Source organism: Ovis aries, chromosome 1, assembly GCF_016772045.2.
Source record: "Ovis aries strain OAR_USU_Benz2616 breed Rambouillet chromosome 1, ARS-UI_Ramb_v3.0, whole genome shotgun sequence".
NCBI lineage: Eukaryota > Metazoa > Chordata > Mammalia > Artiodactyla > Bovidae > Ovis > Ovis aries.
The window spans coordinates 239,212,062-239,237,963 of NC_056054.1; the positions used below are offsets into that span (position 1 = coordinate 239,212,062).

The 25,902-nt window shown below is 43.5% G+C and overlaps 1 protein-coding gene across 2 annotated transcripts in view; it reads left to right on the forward strand.

The window, feature by feature from the left end:
• Positions 1 to 3,834: 3,834 nt before the first annotated feature.
• The window catches only part of WWTR1 (WW domain containing transcription regulator 1), a 146,739-nt gene continuing 124,671 nt past the window's right edge, over positions 3,835 to 25,902 (forward strand). Inside the window, exons 1-2 of one of the 2 annotated variants that reach the window (XM_027959404.3) lie at positions 3,835 to 4,089; positions 4,493 to 4,929. In XM_027959404.3, coding sequence (XP_027815205.1) covers positions 4,499 to 4,929 — 431 coding nt within the window. In that variant the 5' untranslated portion in view covers positions 3,835 to 4,089; positions 4,493 to 4,498. The remainder of the gene's footprint in view (positions 4,090 to 4,492; positions 4,930 to 25,902) is intronic. The other variant, XM_015092609.4, reaches the window with a different exon arrangement.

Consider the following 25,902-nt stretch of genomic DNA (forward strand, 5'->3'; position numbering starts at 1 on the left):
ATCATAGATAACAATTCACTAATACAGTAACTGGAGAAGGAGATGGCAACCCACTCCAGTACTCTTGCCTGGAAAATTTCATGGATGGAGGAGCCTGGTAGGCTACAGTCCATGGGGTCACAAAGAGTTGGACACAACTGAGCAACTTCATTTTCTTTCTTTCTATAGTTCCATTTGGAGAAGGAAATGGCAACCCACTCCAGTGATCTTGCCTGGAGAATCCTATGGATGGAGGGGCATGGTGGGCTACAGCCTATGGGGTTGCAAAGAGTTGGACATGACTAAGCAATTAACTAACACACACGCTATATAGTAATAAGGAAAATGTCTGGAATACTGTGAGAATTACTGAACTGTGACAGAGACATGATCTGAGCAAACGCTGTTGCAAAAATGGAGCTGATCGTGTTGCATGACACAAGGTTGACACAAACCTTCCGTTTGTAAAAAAACAAAACAAAACAACACAGTATCTGTGACGTGCAATAAAGTGAGACATTCTTGTACTTTAAAATTCCCTGGGCCAGTCTCCTTATCTGTAAAACATTTGTCTATTATCTATTTTATGGGTCTTAGCCCATAAATCACAGCCATTATTTATTAAATACTTCAGCAGGTAACAGAATTTAAGAACTTCATTTCTTACTCAATTTTTAGAATGCCCATTCTTCATTTAAAAAAAAATTCCAAACTTCAGTAGCTTAAAACAATATTCATTTTATTTGTTCTTACTTCCACAATCTGGGCTGCACTGGGCTCTGTGGTTCTGTTGGTCCTGATGCTGATCACTGACTTGTTTGCAGTCGCCTGGTGGGTGGCTGGGTGCTGGACGGCTGGACTTCTCTCTCTCCCCCATCTCAGGGTCTTTTCCTCTCCACCTGGTTTCTCCCACAGAATAGTTGCGCTTCTTCCCCATTGGCTCAGATCTCCCCAAAGTACAAAAGCAGAAACTTTCACACCTCCTTAAGGGTTCAAAGAGGGAACTAGCGCAGCTGCAGGTCTGCACTTCCAGGCGAAGTTAAGTCACTGGCCCAGTCCAGATTTAAGTAGGAGGGACTCCATAAGGGTGTGACCAACGGAAGGGTGGTCCACTGAAGGGCAGCGGTGTCACAGACTACAACAATATTATCTCCAGTTTGTAAATGAGTAATCTGTGATTTAGGGAGGTTAAATTACTTGCCCCACATAGAGAATAGAGCTAAGCATGGGAGAACAGATAAAATTCGTACACACTTATCCCTCAGTATCAATGTGTGTGGAGGGGGTTGGTTCCAGAAAGAACGCCCTCTCAAACCCAAATCCAAGGATGCTCAAGTCCTTTATATAAAAATGGTACAGTATTTAAATATAACCTACACATATTCTCTGACATACTTTAAATCATCTCCACGTTTCTTATAATATCTAATACAATTAAATGCTATGTAAATAGTTGTCAGTGTGGTGTAAATTCAAGTTTTGCTCTTTGGAACTCTGGATTTTTTTTTTTTTAAATCCACCGCAGATGTGGAATCCAAGGGATATAAAAGGGCCGACTAAAATTTGTTTTAATCTAAACTCTTGTGAGGTGGGTACTGTTATTGTCCCTAATTTAGAATGAGGAAAACTCAGGAGTAGAGAGTTGAACTACTTTGCCTCAGGTATTTTCCTCTGGAGATTCATTATACACTTGTCTGCTGTCTCTTACAGGGCACTACCTGATACATATAAGGTGACTGTAAATGTTATTTAATCTGAAACTATTGTTTGAAGCACTGAAGCAAATCTCTTCAGCCATCCACTATCATATAGACTGGGAACTGGGAGTTTTCCCTTTGAGCTCTCACATGATCAGAGCCTTTTCCATTTCAGGCATCTACTTTGTCCTCCATTATCTAGGGCTTGAAGTTTGGCAAGGAGTGACAGCATCCTTGCCCACCCAACCTCAGCCTTGATTCTCCCTGGCTGATTAACCTCATGGCTCCCTCAGTAATTTCCTCTTTTCTAGCAACCAGGTATTTCTTACAAAGCAAGACCTTCCTTCCTGGGTGAGGACCTTCCTGCAATAGGGCTGGCCCCAAAGTTCCATCCTTTCATTGTCAAGAGGCTTCTCAATTAGTAACACTTTGGTCCCATTCACTTCCTGTAGTTCCAAAGCTAATTCTATTGTTGCAACTGTGGTGGCTTTTGAGAATAGCTTGCAAAGATGCTACTTCCCATGGAGTGACCTGCAGCAGCTTCCCCTTCCCTCTGTTGGTCCTATGGGCAGAGGACTTGCTGATGGAAAACAGTCTCCTGGAGGAGCCATGCTCTGCTTACCTTGGATAGTGATCTCTCAGGCAGCCTTGATTTTTCCCAGTCTGTGAGGAGCACACCCTCAGATATAGATAATGAAGAAGGGGGCTCACATAGGTGGCTTCTGCTCTATTTTGGGCAATGACAGGGAGCAGCCATTCAGGGAATGTGCTCTGAATACTCCTACCCTTTCCATGGCAAAACTACAGGATGGCCTTGTCTTTCCCATACATTTTTCTCCTTCACAGCAACTCCAGATTTTAATTTTGATCTACTCTTATAAAAATGTGGAGGCACAATACTTGCACTTTCATTTAACAAAAAGGCATGTAGGCAGGTATGTCTGCAAAGTGCTTTACATATATTGTCTCATGTGACTTATTTCATAAGCTTATGTTTGAATCCAGTAGGGTGGGGCGGGGTAGGGGTTTTCTGAAGCCGGATTTATCTCGAAGCCACTCTCCCCTTCCCCTCGACGGGAGGGGACAAGGAACAGAAGGAACTGAGCTGCTTCGGAGGGCCAGGCCGCCTCCTACTTCCCGCAGCTGTCTTGCCAGGCCAGACCTAGAAGTAGGGGGTCTCCAGCCCACGCCCAGATCCAGTCGGTGGGAGGGTGGGTGGTTTTTTCCGGGTCACTGGCGCACCCTCTCTACTCCCTGCCACCTGTTCCGGTTCTATCCAGGCTCCAGGCTCTCTGGAGGGCGTCAGGGACATTCCAATCCTCCCACGACCCGCAAGGATGTCGCGAGAGAGGGGGGCCCCTTGCTGTCCTTTTCCAGCACCGAAGATTTGCCCAGGTTTCTTCTCAACCCCTGGTGACCCGAGTTACCCTGGAGAGGAGAGAAGAACTGATAAATGGTTTCAAGGTTGGTTTGTTTACAGTGAACTAGTTGGCGAAGTCGCATCCCTAGCGACAGAGGCACTTTCTGGGCACTGTCTGCGCACGAGCAGACAATTGAAAGCCAAACAGCCGAGATGCCTCCTCGCCAGACCAAATATGGTCACATGCAGCCTCCCGTGGAAAGGCTGGCCTCGCTGGTGTCTCCTCGCGTCGGAGCGTACCCGGGCCCGCCCTTAGGCAGAATCACTGATCAATGCCGCGCTCCTGGCTCCCGGCCTCGGTACCCGGCACGAAGAGAAGGCGCGGCACCCAGGACCCGCCCTTCCTCTGTTTGGGTCCCTCACTCGCGTGTCTTCCGCCGCCCCCAGCCTGGTTTCGGTCCACAAGTCCTTGATTAAACAGGCTCGGGCCACTTTCCCTTTGATCCCGCCCCAAGTCCGTGGTAAACTCAAAGGAATGCAGATCCAGGGTTCCGCGAGAGAGGTCAGCCAGTCCAGGAGGAGTGGGCGGGGGGCACCCATCTCCTCTTACCCTGCAGAGTACCCAGCACGCCCAGGGTTTTCTGGTGCCAGGGTGGAAGGAGGAGGAGGAGGAAGGGGAGGGACGAGAGAGGGTAGGCTGGCTCCGGACTTGGAGGTCATGCATAATTCAACAGCTTAACTTTCGGGCCCGCCTCTTTCCTGGGAGTGGGAGTTTGCTCCAAACTTTGTTTATGGGACAGTCCGGGATCCGCGGCGGCCGCGCTGTCTGCTTCTCCGCTTCTCCGCGGAGCGCGAGCGCCTGAGGCCAGTTCGGGGGATGTGAGAGCCGAAGCCTCTCGGCTGCCAGACACCGAGTAGGGTCGGGATTTGCCAGCCGGGCCCCAGCTCCAGCCCTGCAAGCTCGGGACGCAGCCGAGCGACCCAGGCCCAACAGCGAGTTCGGGCGGGACGGCGGCCACCGCACGCCCAGACTCGGATTCGCTGCGCGTCCAGGTAGTGCCCGCTGGCGCGCGCCCGTTCACCCCGCACCACGCCGGGGCGCCCGGCTCCTCGGGCTTCCCGAGTGGAGACGTCTTGGAGTTGGCTCGGGTTGAGACTTTGAGGGCGCTGCCTGCTCTGGAAAATTTCGACCTGTCCTTAGACACCAGCAGTTTCATTAGCGTCTCCAGTGCAGTTAACTCCCAGCAGACACCCCCTCCCCCTTTCCTGGTAACTTCTTGGCTTCAAGAAAGTTGCATAATTCTGGAGGCCAGGAGGGACCCCTCCCCCACCCCGCTAGTCTCAAGTTCTGGGTGTCTGGGATCCCGAGGCGGACACCTATCTGTCTCTTCTCTCTGTTCTCCTCTTCAATTATCAGACCTTCAATAAGAAGCTAATCTGACCTCCTTTCTCCTAGCAGAAGATGAATCCGGCTTCGGCGCCCCCTCCGCTCCCGCCACCCGGGCAGCAAGTGATCCACGTCACTCAAGACCTAGACACGGACCTCGAAGCTCTCTTCAACTCGGTGATGAACCCCAAGCCCAGCTCGTGGCGGAAGAAGATCCTGCCCGAATCGTTCTTCAAGGAGCCTGACTCCGGCTCGCACTCGCGCCAGTCGAGCACCGACTCGTCCGGCGGCCACCCCGGGCCCCGACTGGCCGGCGGCGCCCAGCACGTCCGCTCGCACTCGTCGCCCGCGTCCCTGCAGCTGGGCACGGGCGCGGGCGCTGCGGTCAGCCCCGCGCAGCAGCACGCGCATCTCCGTCAGCAGTCCTACGACGTGACCGACGAGCTACCGCTGCCCCCGGGCTGGGAGATGACCTTTACGGCCACTGGTCAGAGGTACTTCCTCAAGTAAGTCAGCCTGGAGCAAGGGGGGCACACAGAGTCACAATACCCAGGCCGCGCGCGCTTGTTCTTGTGCGTGTTCGTGACGGTGCGTGCGTACGTGCGTGTGTGTGCCTGCGTGATAATGTGTGTCGTTGAACGGCTTTTTTTCCAGAAATCTGGGAGACTGGAAGTGGGAGTTAGTTTTAGGGTGTTGGAATTGTAAGGGATCAGAAGCTGGGTCTGGTAGAGTTCATCCAGGATCCGGGAAGTTGCGAGATTTTCAGGACATGAAAATTCTTCGAGGTAGAAGAAAAAAGCACTTGGGCAGAATTCTCGTGAAACACATAGATGCGTTGAGTCTGGAGTACTGATACTGGAGTACTTTGACTTCTGGACCCAAACGCTACTCCCTTTCCGGCCCACTCCAAGTCAGGTAACTCCTAGCCTGGTGCACTGCGATGTGACATCAAGATAGTTCTAGAACAGAACTGAGGCTTGGGGAGGAGAGAGGAACTTTTGTTACTGTAGGTGGTCTGCTGTCTCTCCATTGGAAAAGGGAACACTGACTTAGGCCTTACAGCTCCCCGTTCGGTGACGTAATAACCATACAGCACCCCCCAGTGATGTAATTAGGAACTGCGTGGTGAAGTAGCCGTGGGCTGGACAAATCAATCGTGTGGAAATTGGGTCAGGAGTTCTATTGTGTTGCACTCGGTAACCTAGAATATCATCGATTGGGAGCTGCTTTGTCGTATTTCCCGACAGGTTGTTCTGACTTTTCCATGTAGTGAATTTTACATTCGAGTGGAATTAGACTCCACAGGCATAAAGAAGGTTGCTTCAATTGTGGTACCCTAAAATAATTATATTCTGGAGGAGAAGCCAAGCTAGAACTTGAAACATAACCAGTGAGGTCATGGGGGGTCAGGCCATCAGTGGCCTGGATAGAAGTCCTGCCAACTGGAGCACTTGGTTCAGGATTGCCTGCACTGGCTGACTGTTGACTGCCGTGGTGGAAAACTCCTCTTCTGAGAACTTGCCTTAGACTTTATTTTAAAGCCTACATATATATATATATATATATATATATATATATATATATGTATGTATAAAATAGAGTAGCCTTAGTTTAGAAGTTATGTGCAATTTTAATAAGATAATATTTGATACTTTGATTGCTATGAGAGGACCTGATAACAAATACAGTGATGGATGAAGGCTTATAATAGCCAACCATTTGACTCATACTGGTAGCCAGTTATTTCTTCTCCATCCCAAAGCTGTTGACATCTTGTGCAAGAAGGAGTTCTTTGTTGCTGGTGGGGTTGATGTAGCGCTGAGAAGCCCTTGTCGGAAACAGAGTTGCTGATCATTCTAGTCCACAACTGGTCTTCTGGTGAATGAGTGCTAGTGTGGACACATACTGAGTGCTTTGATCTAAATAGTTGGTGGAATTCAAGTATGTTATGTAATCGCATGACATTTTTCTAAGTGTGATGATATTGTTCTGAAGGATGGCATTAGTTTATATACTGTGTGTATGTGCAAAGTCATTTCTGACTCTTTGCAACCCTATGGACTGCAGCCTGCCAGAGTCCTCTGTCCATGGGAATCTCCAGGCAAGAATATGGGAGTGGGTTGCCTTGACCTCCTTCAGGGGATCTTCTCAACCCAGGGACTGAACTGGCATCTCTTGTGTCTCCTGAATTGGCAGGCAAGTTCTTTACCATTAGCTCCAGCCCTTATATACTATATAAAGGTCTGAAGCAGCATGTTGTGTTGCTTACTTAGGTAAATGCAGTTTTGAATATGTTATTGTGACTTTTGTAGAAATGGACTTAGTAGTACATACAAATAGAAAAAGACCCAATATTTTACAATAATTTTGGAAAATAGTTTTGGTCCCCAATGATTTTTGAACTATGTTTATATATATACATACACAAATATATATGATATGTGATCGGTATAACTGGTTGCTAAAAATATGAAATAAGAGCTAGTCTTGCCTAATGTCTGAGGAAAGCTAGGGGAAAAGATCCCTAAACAAAAGAAAAACAAAAGGATTCTCTTTTATACACATTTTGAATGATTGGAGTAGCTCAAAAATATGTTTGTGAAAAGTGGAAGTTAGCCTTGGGTTTAGAAAAAATTAATCTGCTACATCTGCCTAATCCCCCCAACTAAAGCCACTCCTTGGCTTCCCGGGTGGTTCAATGATGAAGAACCCACCTGCAATCCAGGAGATGAGGCAGGAACCATGGGTTTAATTCCTGGGTGGGAAAGATCCCCTGGAGGAGGAAATGGCAACCCACTCCCGTATTCTTGCCTGGAAAATCCCATGGACAGCTCATAGGGTCGCAAAAGACTTGGGCACAACTTAGCATCTAAACAACAACAATAACAAAAAGCCACTCCTCAGTCCAAAGCGGGGTGAATCTCCTTTGGACAGTCAGTGATGACAACAACTGGAAAAACATGTAGGTAATAGGCCTGTAGGCTTGAGCTGATAACAATCCTTGAAAATTGTTGGCCAAGTAGCTAAGGGAATTTAAGAAACTAAATCACTGTGATCATTGTCTTTTGAGATAAAGAACTCTTCCAAGAGTTCTCTGAATTTCTTTCGGAGCTTTGTTAGAGTTGGAATAAGGTAAATGTTCTATGTCATATTTTGTTTCACCAATCAGTGTATCTTGGTGGATTTAAGTAGAAGCTTGGGAAATGATGGCAGCTGACCCTGGATTAGTTTTCATAAAAATCTACTCATGACTTTGCACCATCATCTGTGAAATGGGGCTAGCAGTAGAATCATATTCTTGATTCTGTCAGGAGTAGGGGGCTTTATACCTCAGAAATCAAATAATTTCATAACTGACAAGGTCATTTTTTTAGGGGAAGGTTAGAAAATTGAGGCCAGGGAAGGGTATCAAAGTCATGTTCTTTTTTATTGGTGGACTGGCCCTCTAATCTGGTGCCTTTACTTCAGGAGCAATTTTCCTTTTTCCATGCCCCGCTTAGTCCCCATGTCACTTACCCAGTTGAACAATGAGCTATGTGGGATATAAAGCCTGGACATCTAAGAAGCTTTAAACAGTTTTTGTCATTTTCTCGGGCAAGATTGTTCTTATGTATACAATGTAATTACTTTCTGACACCTGTTAAAGGACACCTTTTCTCAGTGTTCAAACCTGCCCTGTGATGTAGGGTGCCATTTAACTGTGGGGTGGATGGAACCAGGCCATGTTAAAATGCATGGCCTCTGAAGATGACTGTACTGTTTCTGCTGTTCTCTACAGCTCATAAATCAGGTTAGGGTGTGTAGGTGTTGGGCTCAAACAGGGTCTGAACACTGATGACATTAAAATTAAAAAAAAATGTCTCGTTATAAATGGAGTACATGTTTGGTGTATCTAGACCAGAAAATAGAGAATTATAAAGAAGAAAATGACCTGGCATCAGTAGAACTTTCCATTCTTACAGAAAAATTGTATTTGAATAACATATTCTATAAGAGAATATATCCCTACTCTTAAATATAATTCCAACTGTAACATTTGCTGCCACTCCCAGGTTTTAGTAGTAATTTTAGTGTTTAGCCTTTTCTGTAATGTGTGGTAGAAATTTATTTTTGGCAAAGTGATCTATTTTTCTCAAGGCTCATGGAGGCAACTTTTAAGTTTTTTAAAAAACTGTTTCTGTATTTAACTCTTAGATTGTTACCTTCTTAACCCTTAGAGTAATATGCTTTTACCACTATTGTTATCAATATTTAACTCCTAATAAGAAAATGAGAAGACTCTTGAGAGTCCCTTGGACTGCAAGGAGACCAACCAGTCTATTCTAAAGGAGATCAGTCCTGGGTGTTCTTTGGAAAGACTGATGCTAAAGCTGAAACTCCAGTACTTTGGCCACCTCATGCGAAGAGTTGACTCATTGGAAAAGACTCTGATGCTGGAAGGGATTGGGGACAGGAGGAGAAGGGGACGACAGAGGATGAGATGGCTGGATGGCATTACCGACTGGATGGACGTGAGTTTGAGTGAACTCCGGGAGTTGGTGATGGACAGGGAGGCCTGGTGTGCTATGATTCATGGGGTTGCAAAGAGTTGGACACGACTGAGCAACTGAACTGAACTGAACTGAAGAAAATGAGAAATGTAGCTCCTTAAAATGTTTCTTTTTTCCTCTCCCAAGTTTGATATTTACATTATTTTGAGTTTGTCTGTTAGGTCACCTTTGTTATTTTCTAGAAACTTTTGACAGTATTTCTTGACTCCCCATTTTGTAAGTCAAGGAGGTTTGGGTGGCTGGCAGTTCCACAGTTTGCTTTTTGTCTGTGACACCTCAACATTCCAAAGCTCTGAATCCATGACTAATAAAGATTTTGTGCTTTGCCCCCCAATTGACTGTATTCGTAAATTCTTCTTGAAGTTGAAAAACCGGAAGCAACATTTAATATAATTTACTGCCTTGTGTATTAGATTGGGTCTTAGACTCGCACACTGGGTCTGGTGTCAGGACTCCTGGGACACTCAGGAGGGTATATCCAGCGACAAAGTCAAATGGATTCTTTCTTTTCACTCTTCATCAGTTGTTTAAATTTGTGTCACCTGTTAGTTTCTTCATATTTGGACCTTTACTTTCTTAAATACTTTTTTTCTTAGTATTTCTAATTGCCTTTTTATGCATTTATATGCTATTTGCCTTTATTATGATCTCAAAATTTTCTAGGCTCACAATCCCCTTGGTTGTCAAGTTTCTTTTCCTTAAGCGTTTATGTCCAGATTCCTTAATCTTTGTGTCCCATTCTGGTTTCTCTCTAGACCTACAACAGGGCTATCATCCTAGGATTTCTCTTTCTTTCCATGGCTAGAAAAGCTGAAGTACAAACTTCAGTAACTTCTTGAGATGTTTGTGGGAGGTAAAGTTTTCAAATTCTTTTCAGTTAGAAGAGATTTCATTTAAAACTGTTGTTTAAGTTTTACTTTTCTTAAAAAAGAACTGACTCTGGCTGGTTTTCTCTGTGTACCTTTGGTTGACTAGATAATGTAGTTGTTTTCATGAAGAGCCCTTTGTCAGTCAAAAAAGAATTGTTTGCTGCCTTAGTTTCCTTGTCTGTAAAATAAGGATCATAATACCTATTTCACGGTATTTTGGAAGATTAGATAACATACCTGAAGTGTCTGGTAAATAGTCGAATTTCAGCACAAGTTCATTCTTGCCTCCCCACATGCGTACTCTTGTTTACCTGGCCCAAATCAGATGCAGAGACTTTGGTAGTAAGGTAAACTAATTTTGGCTCTCAGTTAAAGTTTGGCGCTAAGTGGCAGCCTGGATCTGGAATTGCAAGCTGCTTTTTAAAGTTGAAAATAAGAACTGACAGTCAATCTTCACGTTAAAAAAAACCTAAATAGGGATGCCCACCATGGGGCATGGTGGCTTTTTGCTGCAGCATCTTGGGCAAAAGGTATCCAGTCACTTCTGAGGAAAGTCTACTTTCTGATTTTTGTAATTTGGCTTGTGGCTGCTAGTTTTGTGTGTGGGCTGGGGTTGGAAGGGGAGTGGGATTTAGAAGTGGGAAAGATGAGAAGGGGAGGTAACTGACATGTGTTGATTATCTGTTCTATGGCCAGAGGAGACAGGGAGCTGAATCGGTGCTTCTCAGGGAGATCAGAAGCACCCAAGGAGCCCACTTCTGACACGTGTGTGTGGAAACTTTATTCATAACCGTAGGTGCTTTTCACACATTCTTTCTTTTAACCCTCACAGTGATCTGTGAACAGGTACATATTATTATACTATTTTACTGTTGAGGAAACTGAGGCACAATAAGGTTGAGTACATGGCCCAGGGTCACATAACAGGCACGTGGCAGAGATGGGATTAGATTTGTGATTCTCAAACCTGTCCTCCTACCCTTGTACTGTGTTGCCTCATGCCAATTAGTGCCCCTAATTAGGCCCTGTAATTAGGTATCCTTGGTGACCAGATAACTTTGGAGTGGTGGGTGGAGCATTAGAGTTTGCTTCCAGGCTCCGTCTGGGCAATCAGATTTGGAGCTCTCATTGTTGGAGAGAGAGCAAGAGAGATGATAAAGCAAATCAACCAGAAATGGGTAGTCTATTGACAATGACTATATTTTCTCATTGAGATTTTCACCATTCATGAATCCATACCATTTTGCAGGGAACACAGATGTGACACGGCGGGAGGATGACCTAGTTTATGCCAGGATTGGATGTGTTCCTGATGAAATGTAGTTAGGTAATGTGAGTAAAGTAGCTTAAAGGAGAAAAGGGTACTTCTCATTGTCTTTATAATTGCAGAGATTGATTAGGAATAAATTGCTTAAAGGGTCGAGTGATCTTAATTTTTGTTTGTTGACAAATTAAGACGGGTGGGAATTACACCCTTATCATCCTTGTCTTTCCTTTCCTCCCTCCTGTGGTTAGGAAATATCTAACCACAGAAGAGGGTGATGGAAGTAAAAGAACCCACCAATCCAGAGGATAATTTTATTAAAAAGTGTGATTTGGAAGACTGAGGATTGAAGTAATAAACTTATTGTTGAAGGGCAAGTTCTGAGGGGATGGCCCTTCCACTGGGGGACTGTGAATATTTTAGTGCATTGAAATATCAGCAGAGCAGTTTTCCAAAGTGTATTCCTGGGAACCCTAGTTCACTCAGATACTTTGTGAACAAAAGTTCACAGAGACCAATAGATTTGAGATACGTTGCATGCTCTAGCCCTCTTTTGGAATTTCACAATATGCATTAATGATTCCAGAGTCACTTATTACAAAGCTAGTTCATTTTTAAACCAATATTTCACAAACATATTTAATTTTTGAACATTTTATTCCAACTATCATCTCTTACCATCCACCCTGGAATGTTCGGTATACTTTGGGAAGCCTTTTTGTGACCTTCACTATTACTTCTCTAGTTGAGAGTTTCATATTTAAATCAAGTTATAGTTTTTCTTTTCAGTGTGCTTTGTGTACGTGTTAGGCGGTCATTTGTATTTCTTGATTTAAGAGTCAGTTACCAATGCTTAGAGATAAAGAAATGGCCTTAAATATCAAACAAGTGGGGTATACCACAAAAGAGACCCAACAGTTATGGTACCTTGTGTAAGTATCATAATCCTGACACTATTTTAAAAAGTATGTGTGTGTGTGTCTGTCTGATAGAGGGTTCCATAAACAAAGTGTTTTTGATGGTCATTTGTGGGATTATGGAGATTTTTCTTGTCTAGTTTCTATTTTCCTGTATGTTCCAAATGTTGCACAATAAACATAAATCAGGATAGTGAAAGTGAAGGCACTCAGTCGTGTCCGACTCTTTGCGACCCCATGGACTGTAGCCTACCAGGCTCCTCTGTCCATGGGATTTTCCAGGCAGTAGTACTGGAGTGGATTGCCATTTCCTTCTCCAGGGGATCTTCCCAACCTAGGGATTGAACCCAGATCTCCCGCATTGTAGACAGACGCTTTACCGTCGGAGCCACCAAATAAGTGGGGTAAAAATCACAGGAGAGAGCAAGCACAGAGGCAAGGGAAGATGGAGTGGTAGATTTGGGTAGATGTGTGGAGCATGAGGGAATCTGAAAGCCTTAGCTCAGTAACTGAAGCCTGGAGCTTTTGTTACCAAGGAAGTCCTCTTTGGGAACTACCTGTGTTTTTCTTGTTTGGGGTTCTTTTCCTTTTCTTTCTTTTTAAAAAGTTTTTATTGAAGTGTAGTTGAATTACAGTGTTGTGCTAATTACTGCTCTGTAGCAAAGTGATTCAGTTATACATGGTAGTGTCAGTCCCTCAGTCGTGTGACTTTGCAACCCCATGGACTGGGTAGGCTGCCAGCCTCCTCTGTCCATGGACTTCTCCAGGCAAGAATACTGGAGTGGGTTGCCAGTCCCTTCTCAGGGGGATCTTTCCAACCCTGGGATCGAACCCGGGTCTCCTGCATTGCAGGCAGATTCTTTACTGTCTGAGCCACCAGGGAACATATTTGACACAGTAATTGCTAAAACCTTAACCAAAATTTCTCCATAGAAGTCAGGATAAGAAGTAGATTTGATGGCAGCAGATGTTCTGAATTTCCTTTAACATATTTTATTTGCTTGCTCTCTTGGACTTCTAGCTTTTATTTAATGTTCCATCTAGACATAGCAGATGACAAGGGAAAAAATGATGTTCGATGAAGTGAAATCAGCAATATATGCCAAGTGCTTAGTGAAAGTTTACTTATTCCTGTTCTTGTTCCTGGTTGAGATGGTGATGGGGGCTGTGCTCTCCCAGGGCCTTGCCTTTGTGCTACCTTGAGAGATCTTACCTGGTTTAGCATCTACCAGGAAAAATCATTGCACTGCTCTTATGTGGCAGTTCAGGGCACTGTGTGGAGAGGGAGAAATCGGGCATGTTTTCAGGCCCCAGGCAGCTGACAGTCTAGCTGGAGAATCGTGAAGAATACAGACACAGTCACGTTGAAAGCCCCTTTCTGACCTGTGTGCAGCTGCTCTCCCAGCTTGGAAGTGCGTTGAGGTGTGTCCCAATAAGTCAGTCATTTCTATTATGGTTACAAATCTGAAATTTCCAGCTGGTCTGGATAGCTTTTAGTTTCTCCCATTGGCTACACTCCTTCTGGCTTCAGGAACTTGGCACAAGCTGCTACCTGTGCCTGGAACATTATTTCCCCGCTTTTTGCCTGGTTAACGCCCACACTACCTTTAGGCATCAGCTTAGGTGCCAGGCCTGCAGGAGGTTTTTCCTGACTCACAGCCCCCGCACTGGCTTAGATGCTTTGGCTAGGTTTTCCCATAGCCCTCTGTGTTTCCCCAGATTAGCGCTGCTGCTGTATCACTTTGTGTTTTTATTTGTGTATGTGTGTGTGTGTTGGCTGTGCCTCACTGTGTGCGCGATCTTAGTTCTCCAACCAGGGGTAGAACCAGAGCCCTCTGCAGTGGAAACTCGGCTGTCCCAACCATGGGACTGCCTGAAATTACCCTTATTACTGATGATCTATTTCTCTTTCTTACTACACTGTAATTTCCACGAGGGCAAGAGTGGGTGTTTTTCTTGCTTTGTCATTGCATGACCTGAGCACAGTGCCTGGCACATAGGTAGGTGCTTGATAAGGCAAGAATCCTGTAATGTTTTCTTTTAAATCTTTGCAAGCTTACAGCCTGGAATTCCTTGTAGGAATCTTCGTGTTCAGGAATCATGTCTGTCCCCTGCCTGGACTGAAAATTTAGAACCCTAGCTTGATGTTCTAAATGCAGTGGTGAGGAAGATGAATGAAGGATGGGTACTCAGAGATGTTGTGGGGTGCCCAAACAAAACATGTTCACTGGGGGAAAATGTATGTACTAGATTTTTTATTAAAAATATATATTTCTTTGTGATGGATTTTCTGCAAATAGTGAAATACTGAATATTTGTCTGTCTCCCAATTTGTCCATGAAAAACCTTTCTTGGGATTCACAGGTTGAGGAAGCAACTGTGACAATCCGTTAATCCATCAAAATAAGTAGAAAACACAAGTAAAAGAAATATAACCCAAGTGAACAAACATAACTTATAGTGACTTGATTTTATCTTTGAATTTCTTTTTAAAACATGACTTTTGGGGAATTCCCTGGTGGGTTGGTGGTTAGGACTTCGCGCTTAGACTGCTGGGGGCTCAGGTTGAAACTTGGTTGGGGAGCTAGGATCCTGCAGTTCCCCCCCTCCGCCCAAAAAGATGGCTTTTTAATATACTCTCATCAAAAAATTTAAGCAGAGCTGAAGAATGTAAAGTGAAAAATAAAAGTACTCCGCCCTCTAGTTTTACTCAATAGAACCACTGTTCACATTTGCTTGTGTATCTTCCAGGGATTTATTATGTATACACATGACCTCATTTATACTTGCATCAGTTGGTTGGTTGGGGATTTTGGGAACCACAGCTTAGGTGGTCTCTTTTTCTGGTTGGTCCTCACACACCCTTGGGACTGAGTGTAGATATGAGTTAAATTCTGGAGAACTTCATGAGGTTCTTGGTGGGCGAAAAGCCTCGTTGGGGTAACTATAGTTCAGAGACTGGGATTTGGCTTTGTGGTTTGGAAAATTGACGTCCTTGGTGCTCCAAAACCAATCAGGATGTGGGTTGTACTGGGATGAAATGGGGATAGACATTTTAACTGCAGTTTCAGAATTCACAAGCCATAACTTGAATATTCTGCCACTTTGGAATGAAGGTACTCCCTCACACGAGTGATTCAGTCATGGGGGAATTGCTTTGGTGGTGCTGGAAAAGGGAAGAAGTGAAATCAGTCATTTGAGGGCTAGTGAAATCATTTCAGGACACTAGAGAGGTAAATTGGATAGGATTTGGTAATGGAGGAGATACGGGCTGTGAGAAAAGGAGATGAATGGAAAATTTTCAGGTTACTGGCTGTATAATGGCTTGAATGGTAGTGCTTCCTGTTGTAATGAGCAGTATTGGAAACTTTAAAAGAGGCTGAGAAACATTTTAACACGTTAAAGATACCCAGGGGAGATATATACATATGCCCCCCCAGGCAACTATGTCTATGTTTGTATTATCTATATGACTATGATAATAGATTATTATTATTATTCAAATCCAGGCATGGATGAGATTCCTTAGAGAGAGGTTACCTATAGATTGAGAAGAAAAGAGAAGTTCCTAGACTTGGTGAAGGAGATAGAGAGGAAACAGAGATATTTATGAGGAAATCCAGAAAGTAGTGCCTGAAATTCAGGGAAATTCAGGGAAGTTCAAGAAAGAGGAAGGGTTAATTTTATGGCATGTTTCTCAGAGGAAGATAGGCACTGAAAAATATCCAGCAAATGGTTTTTCTCCTGGGGCTACTTTTCTTTTTCCAGGGTTGGGCTACATTGAATAAGTACTACATTGGGTACTACATTGAGTAAGATGGCTTTTGTTTGTTTCTTTAAAGCATTTTATTTTTTAAATTATAAACAATTGATAACACATTTATAGGAGACTTGAAAAATATAGAACAAAGTTATGGACAGAAGAGAGGAAAATGATGACGATAAGCCCCTGAATTATATAAGTCATAGCCCACCAGTTCCCTCCTCCACTGAGGTGTCCTGCTAAGGAGCACGACGTTTTCCCTGGAGAGGTCTGCTGGCCGTCTGGAAGGATCATACATTTGCTTATTTAAACATCCAGTTAAAATGAGGCCTGAAATCGGTGTTTTATAACTAACCGAGATAAGTTATAAGACTTAGGTAAAAATATTACTGTAATTGATATGATACTCACTTGCCAGGAGGAAAATTGCCTTCTCCAATCCCAGCTGTGGTCAAACCTTTGTCACAGTTTGTAGCTCACAGGACTGTTACTGCCTAGACGCGTCATACTTAATTGCAGCCATAAAAATAGCAGATTATATTTGCAGAGTATCAGTTAAAAATTTATGGCTTGAAATATTATGTAACTGTAGTTTCAGATGAACGTTTATCTTTCCATCTTTGTTTCTTCATTTTGCTAGACTGATTTTAATAGCTGGTAAAGTAGATTCTGAAATTATAATGCATGTCAATGTTCTGGATCAGTTTACTGTTTCACAATGTAAGTAAATAAAACATACTTGATTATGTCAAACTAGTTTGAGTTTGAATACATTTTGTAGTGAAAGCTGGGACTAGGTAAAAGGCTATAATGCTGCATTTTGCAAATTTGGGAGCATCTAGTGGTCCTGTTACTGGCTTGGGATTCGTGTGAACATGTGAATTTAGTAGAAGGGATTAAGAACCATAAAAGAAGCAGTAAACTTCAGTGCTGCTTGTAAAATCACTTGTGTTTTCTGTAGACACACTCTTCAGTACAATTGTCACCACTCTTACGGGCCTTAGTTTTGTGTACTGTGTGCAATAGAAGCCTGTGCATTTAGGACTTTAGGCAAATATGAATTCTTGTTACCTAACGTGTCATCCAGAATATATGTGGCTCTTTGTGCATTTTAGCATAGAATCCATAAATATGTGTTGTATAAAAAACTTGTAGAAAGGAAAGATGGAAATGGAGGAAGAATCAGCTACTTAAACGTTAAGCTGTACCCGGATAGGTTTTTAAAACATGGTCCGTTTTCCTCATAGGCTTTTAAAAAAGTTTAATTATCTGTGATCTGAAAATAGTTAAATTTATTGATCTGACATTTCTGTAAGCTTGAAGATGGCAAGGGTTGTGCTTGGGGCTTCGGGAAAGTGCTCTAGCGAAGGTCCAAGGACTATAACCCACACAGGACAGAGTGGAGGCATTGTTCTTTGTGTTTATCTGTGGCTTACATTTTAATAACTATTGAGTCGTCAGTGATTATTAACAGATATTTAACAGTAGGAGCAAAGGAGAGTGTAGAGTCATTATCGACAATTTGGAGTGTCAACATTAAATAAATGATTTTGAAGGCTGGATACAGAATTGTTGAAGCTTCTGCCTGAAAACTTTGGCAGATGGCTAGAACAAGGGATGGACTAGCACAGCCTTTTTAAAAATTATTAGCCATAGTGAAATGAGTCAGGTTTTGCCAAAGTGCTTTTCATTTAACCTACTAATTGGCCAACCCTAGTTAATTAGTTGAAACCCATTAAAGGACTCCATTTAACCTACTGATTGGCCACCCTAGTTAATCAGTTGAAAACCATTAAAGGACTCCGATTTCCCGGTTGCTCATGCATTGGTATGTCCAGCTTATCTCATGTGTATGAATAAAAAAAGCCCATTATCTGACTAAACGCATTGTCTATATTCACCAGAAAGCAAAGCATCAGTAGTTAAGTTTTGCATTTTAAGTCATTCTGGGCCTTGGTAAACACTTTAGCAACTGGTACATATCTCTTTGGAGTCTAGTTTTGAGAGCTGCTGAAAAAGAGTATTATGAACTTCCCAGTAAGCATGGAGGTGGTAAACTGATGCTGTGGAGTTGCTTCAGCTGAAGTGAAAGGTTATATTTACTGATACTTACTACAAATGGATTTTTAAAACAATGTCGGTTTTGTACCTTGATGGTCAAATGGGCCAAGGATAAAACAAAAAAGTTACATTGTGGAACAAGATAAAATGACACTGCATAATGAATAATACCTAATGCCATTGAAATACAAGATTTCCTTTCCAAAATATAAGCAGGAGCTTCTAAATGAACGTTTTAAAAATCTGATTTTACTTTGATTTGTCCAATGACTTGATGCACGAAATGATTATGATTCAGAATATGTCCAGATCTAGACTGCTACAATAAATAATAAAGCTGTATAGCATGTAAAAGTAATAAAACCTCAGTGACATGTGTTTTAGTGACAGCATGGGAATTGTTTTCTTTTTCTTTATTAGAATAGGTCAAAAGTAGTTCATTGGCAACAAGCAAAATGTTTCCATCCACCAGTTTCTAAGGTTAGAGTAACATCGCTGACCCAGACTCTACTGCTTCGACCCTTAATCCATGAACATCATTGGTGCATGAAAATCAATGAGGGAATGTAGGCAAAGGGGAAAGCTATAGAAACCTTCACTAAATCCTTAAAGAAGCAAGGGTGGGGATCTGGTAAGTAGTTGACTTTGTTTTTCTCTTACCTTGAATGGATTTTTGAGCAGAAGAAGAGATTGCATGGAATTACAAAATTGTTTTCTGAAAAGTCCTGGTGGAGAGGTATCTGTCTGAATCCAGTGAGGAGGACCGACAATGTTGCTTCAAAAGAAAGGTAGGCATAGTTCTTGTGCAGAGTGGGCTAGCTGAATAAGGGAGATCCAGCAATCCAGAGTCCTGTTACTGCCTCGTGCGGTTATGAAATCACAAGTGTGAACTTTGAAGTTCACAAAGGAAGTGATTTGTTGAGAGGTGGGGAAGATAGTGGGAAAAGTCGAACAAGTATTTAGAAAGATAAGGGTTTATAAAAGAAGTTGAGATGTTTGTAGATGTCCTTTGCTGTAGGACAGGCTTCCCTGGTGGTTCAGATGGTAAAGAATCTGCCTGCAGTGCGGGAGACCCGGGTTTGATCCCTGGGTCAGGAAGATCTTCTGGAGAAGGAAATGGCAACCCACTCCAGGATCCTTGCCTGGAGAATTCCATGGACAGAGGAGCCTGGTGGGCTACAGTCCATGGGGTCACAAAGTGTTGGAGACGACTGAGTGACTAACACTACTTTGCTGTAGGGCAAGTCTAGAAATGTTGCCCAAGTTGTCTGTGGTAAGATGGGAAAGGTAACTTCAGCCTGCTCAGAATAACAAAGAAGAAGATTTACTCATTTAAAGACTGGACTTGGGAACTTCCCTAGTGGTCCAGTGGCTGAGACTCGAAGCACCCAGTGCAGGGGGCCAGGGTTCAATCCCTGGTCAGGGAACTAGATCCCCCATGCCACAACTGAAGAACCTGCATGCTGCAATGAAGACCAGGCATAGCCAAATACATAAATAAATATCTAAATAAAGAGTTGTGGCTCAGTTGGTAAAGAACCCGGCTACAATCCTGGAGACTTGGGTTCGATCCCTGGGTTGGGAAGATCCCCTGGAGAAGGGGGATTCACTTCAGTATTCTGGCCTGGAGAATTCCCTGACTGTACAGTCCATGGGGATGCAACGGGCTGGACATGACTGAGCGACTTTGACTCACTGGCATCCATCATTAGAACTTTGAGGGATGGGCTTAAAAGCAGAGAAAATGTAGCTAGGTGTTTTTAAGCGACACTGTGGTGGCTCTTCATGTCAACCCAAAGATAAGGTATCTGAGTTATGTCAGTTCAGTTCAGTCGCTCAGTCGTGTCCGATTCTTTGTGACTCCATGAATCACAGCACACCAGGCCTCCCTGTCCATCAGCAACTCCCGGAGTTCACTCAGACTCACATCCATCGAGTCAGTGATGCCATCCAGCCATCTCATCCTCTGTCGTCCCCTTTTACTCCTGCCCCCAATCCCTCCCAGCATCAGAGTCTTTTCCAATGAGTCAACTCTTCGCATCAGGTGGCCAAAGTACTGGAGCTTCAGCTTTAGCATCATTCCTTCCAAAGAACACCCAGTGCTGATCTCCTTTAGAATGGGCTGGTTGGATCTCCTTGCAGTCCAAGGGACTCTCAAGGGTCTTCTCCAACACCACAGTTCAAAAGCATCAATTCTTTGGCGCTCAGCCTTCTTCACAGTCCAACTCTCACATCCATACATGACCACAGGAAAAACCATAGCCTTGACTAGACGGACCTTAGTCGGCAAAGTAATGTCTCTGCTTTTGAATATGCTATCTAGGTTGGTCATAACTTTTCTTCCAAGGAGTAAGCGTCTTTTAATTTCATGGCTGCATATATATATATATATATATATGACTTCATTTCTTCCTGTCTGGATGTGCGGAGTTCAAGCTAGTGTTTCTGTTCTCCAGCCTGATGGTAGAGTGGCCGGCTTTGATTTGCCTCCCGCCTGAAGCCTGCTTTGGGTGAATTTAAAAACCTGTTTGTTTCATCCGTCATCCGGCTGGTCCTTACCCGTAATTCCTGCACTTTGATTATGGGGGTTATTATGGGACAAGAGCTTCTTTGTAAAAGAGCATGTTTAATACTCTGGGGTCTAGCGTGACTAGCGGATATAAATTGTATGGAAGCAATTAAACTTGGAGGAAATGTCATGTGGGCTGAATTTAAATGTACAGTCTTGTGGCATTGAATTTTTTTTTTTTTAAGTTGCACAGAGAAGGGTGGAGAGAGAAAAATAAAGGAAGAGAGAAGAGAAATTGGCCAAGAGAGTGAGAGAAGCACAGAGAAAAGAAAACAAATCATCTTGAACCCTTGGTTAAAACTCCAAAGTCTAGAGCCAGTATTATGCTAATGTTATTGCCCTTCATATGAATACTTTAAAAAGACAAATATGGGATTTAGACTCAACTGGGGGACTCGTGTCCCTTTTTGCTGTTGGTTGATCCCCTTCACCTCAAGGCATGTGTGTATCTAAGTGTGGAGTGTTTTTTCGGGAACATGTGAATAAACAGGATTGAGGGTAGCCAGCCTATAAGAATCCTGAAGGTGCTTGTTGGCTCCAGTTTTCTCTCCATTTTATGCTTATGGCCTCTGGATATACATAGTGGCTTATCTTGGACTTCTGATTAACAGTAGTGTATCATTTCTCTCACTGTCCTGAAATGTTCTCTGTCTCCTGATTGGTGTGTTAACCCTCAGTCAACCCCATCTCCTCTCTGACACTTTGATGAGAGAGTGTCAGCTAGAAGGATCTCCTAGCTAGAAGGATCTCCTCCTTCTCCTCCAGATCCCATAGTAATTTGATCTGTATGGGTAATTTGGCAACTGATCTTTCCTATTACTCATTAAAATCTTGGGTAAGGCTTTTTAAAATTATCTATTTATTTATTTTTGGCTATGCTGGGTTGGGTCTTTTCTGGTGCACCTGGGCTTTCTTGAGTTGTGTGAGCTACTCTCCGTTGCAGTGCATGGCTTCTCCTTGGTGTGGCTTCTCCTATTGTGGAGCGCAGGCTCTAGGTTCATGGACTCAGTAGTGGTGGTGTGGGCCTAGTTGCTCTGTGGCATGTGGGATCTTCTTGCACCAGGGATTGAATGCGTGTCTTCTGCATTGGCAGGGGGATTCTTAACCACTGGACTACCAGGGAAATCCCAAGGCTTGTTGCTAAATGAATGGGTTTATTTCATTTCCCCAACATGTCAACTCTCGGAAGATGGACCTGATAGGGTGTTGTCCTTCGTGCCTAGTATGTCTTGGTACAAGAGTATCTGTAAAGATCAAGGCTGATGCTGAACATACTTTTTAAATAATCAAAATGGACTGGGTGGTCAGAGGCAGAAAAGGATGCTTTTAAGATCAGATATAATAGTACAACGAGTTTAATTTGAATTTGAGAGTTAGAAATAATAGGCAATTTTGACTTTTTTGCAAGGGAGAATACTTATGTTTTATTTCCATTCTTTATATTATGAACTCCTTAAGGACAAATAACCAAATTTTATCCCATTTGTATCTCTTCAGTGCCCGGCCTAGTGCCTAACACACCTAACACACGTGATAGGAGTTCAGTTAATATCTGCTGAAAGAAATATAAATAATTTAAAATGTCTCCTTTCTTTAGATCATCTAGTACTTCTTTCTTAGGCAGTAAGCCAGTAGATTTTTATTGAGCACATTTTATGTGCAGAAACAGGTACTCTGCTTATTGGCATAGGGAGTATACATAGAGTGTATTACAAGTTGGAATATATTCTAATCTTTGTATTTAATTATCAGTCTGGTTATACATTCAAAGAAATCACTTCCTCAAGCAGAACAGTGACAAATTAGGAGAGAAAAAGTTGCTGAGAATAAATCCAGTGTATTCATTCTGTTCCCAGATTATTTTCACATTCCACTTCAGGCTGGAAATATAGCTTCCCAACCCCCACTCTCCTTTCAAAGGATCCTAAGATTGTAACCTTTCCAAACAGAGCTGGAGAGGTAGTGGACTGTTTAGATTTCAAAGGACTTTTTCAGGATGCAGAGTAAATAAGGGGAATTTGAGATATCAACAAAACTGTAATTAAGCAGATTAAATGTGTCAGTGGTGAATACAGAGAGATGTCAGAGGAGCTAGTTAGTAGCAAGTATTTAAAAACACAGCCTCAAGTTCATCCTCAGTGGTATCACCAACATCCACAAACAATCCTGAAAGGAAGCTTAGCCAGATAAACCCAGGAGAAATGGTTTGCCTGGGAACATCACCTTCTAAATCATGTATCTATTTCTAATATCTTTATTTTAAATTTTGGCTTGGGCTCTTTTATTGTTTACAAGTTTCTTAAGGTCACACAGAACCAGAATTGAATTTTATCATTGTTTTAGCTCTCTGAAAAGCAAGAAAAAAAGCCCTCTTCTGATCAGAATAAAGGAAAGAAGAATGTAAAGTTGTAAATTAGATTTGAAGCTGAAGCTCCAATACTTTGGCCATCTGATTGGAAGAGCTGACCCACTGGAAAAGACCCTGATGCTGGGAAAGATTGAGGGCAAGAGGAGAAGGGGACGACAGAGGATGCGATGGTTGGATGGTATCACTGACTCAACGGACATGAGTTTTTGGAAACTCCAGAAGATAGTGAAGGACAGGGAAGTCTGGCATGCGGCAGGCCATGGGGTCGCAAAGAATTGGACACAACTTAGCGACTGAATAACAACAGCTGGTCGTATATGTAAATGCAACAGCATCTATTTATTTTTTATGGCACCCCCAAACTGCCCAAGTTATACACGAATGCATTTTTTAAAGAAATCCAGCCAGAGACAGTCTCTCTTGACTCCTCTATACCAGTTGTGCTCATTGTCCCCGGAAACTGAGCCCTCTTCTCAGTTCACAGTCCATCCAAGAGCATGTGCAAACCTGTAGTTCGGATTTTTTTGCATGTTGTATTTTCATGTCTTTTTCTTTCTCCCCCACTGGAAGGTATGTTTTTCTATGACAGTAGCTAGAGATCTACCTTAATATATTATTCTGTATTTTGGCTATACTACAGTTTATTTACCCATTCTCCCAATAATGGGACTGTGATGTTATTTAAACCTCACCGCAAAGACTTGGTAGAAATTGAATTCTTCTTTTGAGTTTTTGAGGACTTTTTTTTTTTTTTTAATCACTTTGAAGGGAGATTTTTAGTAATTATCCAAAGGTAGGAGACTCAAGTCTAATTACTAAAAATACATTGTGTTTGTATGATAGGTTAACCTTCTTTTCAATATGGGCATGGTACCCTAGCAGTGTCATGAAGATGCCCAGTGCCGGTGGGGTGAGGTGGGTGGAGGTGTGGCGAGACACCACCACATAATCACAACCACGTGAAGGTGAGAATAGAGCCCTGTTCTGACCTTCCGGGGGCTTTTTGGTCAGGATCACAGAGCATGTTCCTTCCTCCTGGGCAGGAAAGGCAAGGACCCTTTTGCTCTGCAGTTTACAAGCTCTGCCCAGAGCTCTCTGGCCAACATCATCAGTTCAATATTTGGCCTCAGAGCCTTTGATGTAAGTTGTGAGGGGGCAGGTGTGGTGTCCAGAGCCGGAGGCTGAGCTCCTAGGAAGCAGGGCAGGAAAGAGGCTCAGGGGTTTCTGCTGGCAGGCAGTGCCTGGGAAGGGCAGCCTGGGTGAGCAGGTGGGTACCCATGGAGCAGTCCCTCAGGGCTGTATAAACCGGAGCCCTGCAAGCCTGTCTGCAGAACATAGCCTGCTTGGTCCAGGCTCTTTCACTGGCCTCTTGGAGCTGCTCACCAAGCCTGTGATTCAGCCATTTCTAGTGCCTGGATCTTGGTGGAGAACAGTTACTGCTGTTTTTCTTCTCTTCAGTTTTTCCCAGAAGGCCCATCCTCAAGGGCAGGGAGCCTAAGAATAAAATATTATATTCTTCCTAGAACTTCCACCAAGGAGTGAACGAATGGGGAAAAGTGAGTGAAAAAGGAATCTTGATGGAGTGAAAAATGAAGCTGGATGAGGCTTTTCCTTGTTGCTGCTGTTGTCAGAAAGTGAGGTCCGAGGTCTGAATATGCATTTATGTGTATTTATTCAACAGGCTATACAGAGCACTTACTCAGTGTCAGGCATCGCTCCAAGCACTGTTCGTATTTAATTCTCCCAACAACTGTTTGATAGACAGAAACACATTTTTTAATCCTCGCTTTACTCAGGAAACTGAGGTGCAGAGAATTTAACTAACTCAACCAATGTTACACAGCTGGTAAGGATTTCAACCCAGGCAGTCTGGGCAGTCAGAGTCAGTGCTCTCCTTGTCCCTCTGTTTTTGCACCCCGGTCTTGACATGGTTGGATTCTGTTGTTTTTCTCCTTTGTGAGCTCTCTTCCTTCCTTCCTCTCCATTCCTGTTGCTTCTACCACAGAACTTGACACTTCACTTGTAGATTATAACACACTGGCCTCTGACCTCAGTCCCTTGCATGCTGCAGCCAGGCTAGACTTCTGTAAAGACAGCTCTCACCGTGTCATTTCCCACTCAGAACTCTCCCTGGCATCCTGTCCCGTCAGGGCTGAACTCTCCCCTATTCATCTGTTCTCCTAGCAATGGGACTATAATTTTTTTGCCCATGCTGTGTAGCATGTGGATTATTAGTTCCCCGACCAGGGATCGAACCGATGCTCTCTGCGTTGGGAGCATGGAGCATTCACCTCTGGGCTACCAGAGAAGTCTTAGAACTATGTTATCTAAACCTCGTCTGAAAGACGTGGTGTAAATTGAGTCCTCAACAGCATCTATCTCCTTTCCCAGAAGTGCCCTCTCCTCTCTTTTCTGGCTCTCCATCCAGTTCATTCCTCCCGGAGAGCCCATCTCAAGACTCAGCTTCTGCCCATCTCCTTAGCTCCTATGGTCTCCACCTCCTCTGCACTTGGTGCTACAGTCGGTTGGGTGGAATCTCATTGTTTCAGGCTTGAAATAACCCAACTATATTTAAGCTCCTTGAGGTCAGGAGTGAGGGTTCCTGGTTATCCATGACCTGGCTCTGAGCTGAGTGCTCTGGGTCACTGAATTGTGGGGCCAGTAAAACAGAGCACACTGGGACACTGATATAAGTCCTCATAGTGGGCTGATTGCTAGGGTTCCTCACCTTTAAAAATGATCTTGAATGAGATGATAGCCAAGGTCTCTTACTTTGCTTAACTGATAACACTTACTTTCTTACATAGCTTTCAGTTCAGTTCAGTCGCTCAGTCGTGTCCGATTCTTTGCGACCCCATGAATCGCAGCACACCAGGCCTCCCTGTCCATCACCAATTCCCGGAGCTCACTCAGACTCAACGTCCATCGAGTCAGTGATGCCATCCAGCCATCTCATCCCCTGTCGTCCCCTTCTCCTCCTGCCCCCAATCCCTCCCAGCATCAGAGTCTTTTCCAATGAGTCAACTCTTCGCATCAGGTGGCCAAAGTACTGGAGTTTCAGCTTTAGCATCATTCCTTCCAAAGAACACCCAGGGCTGATCTCCTTTAGAATGGACTG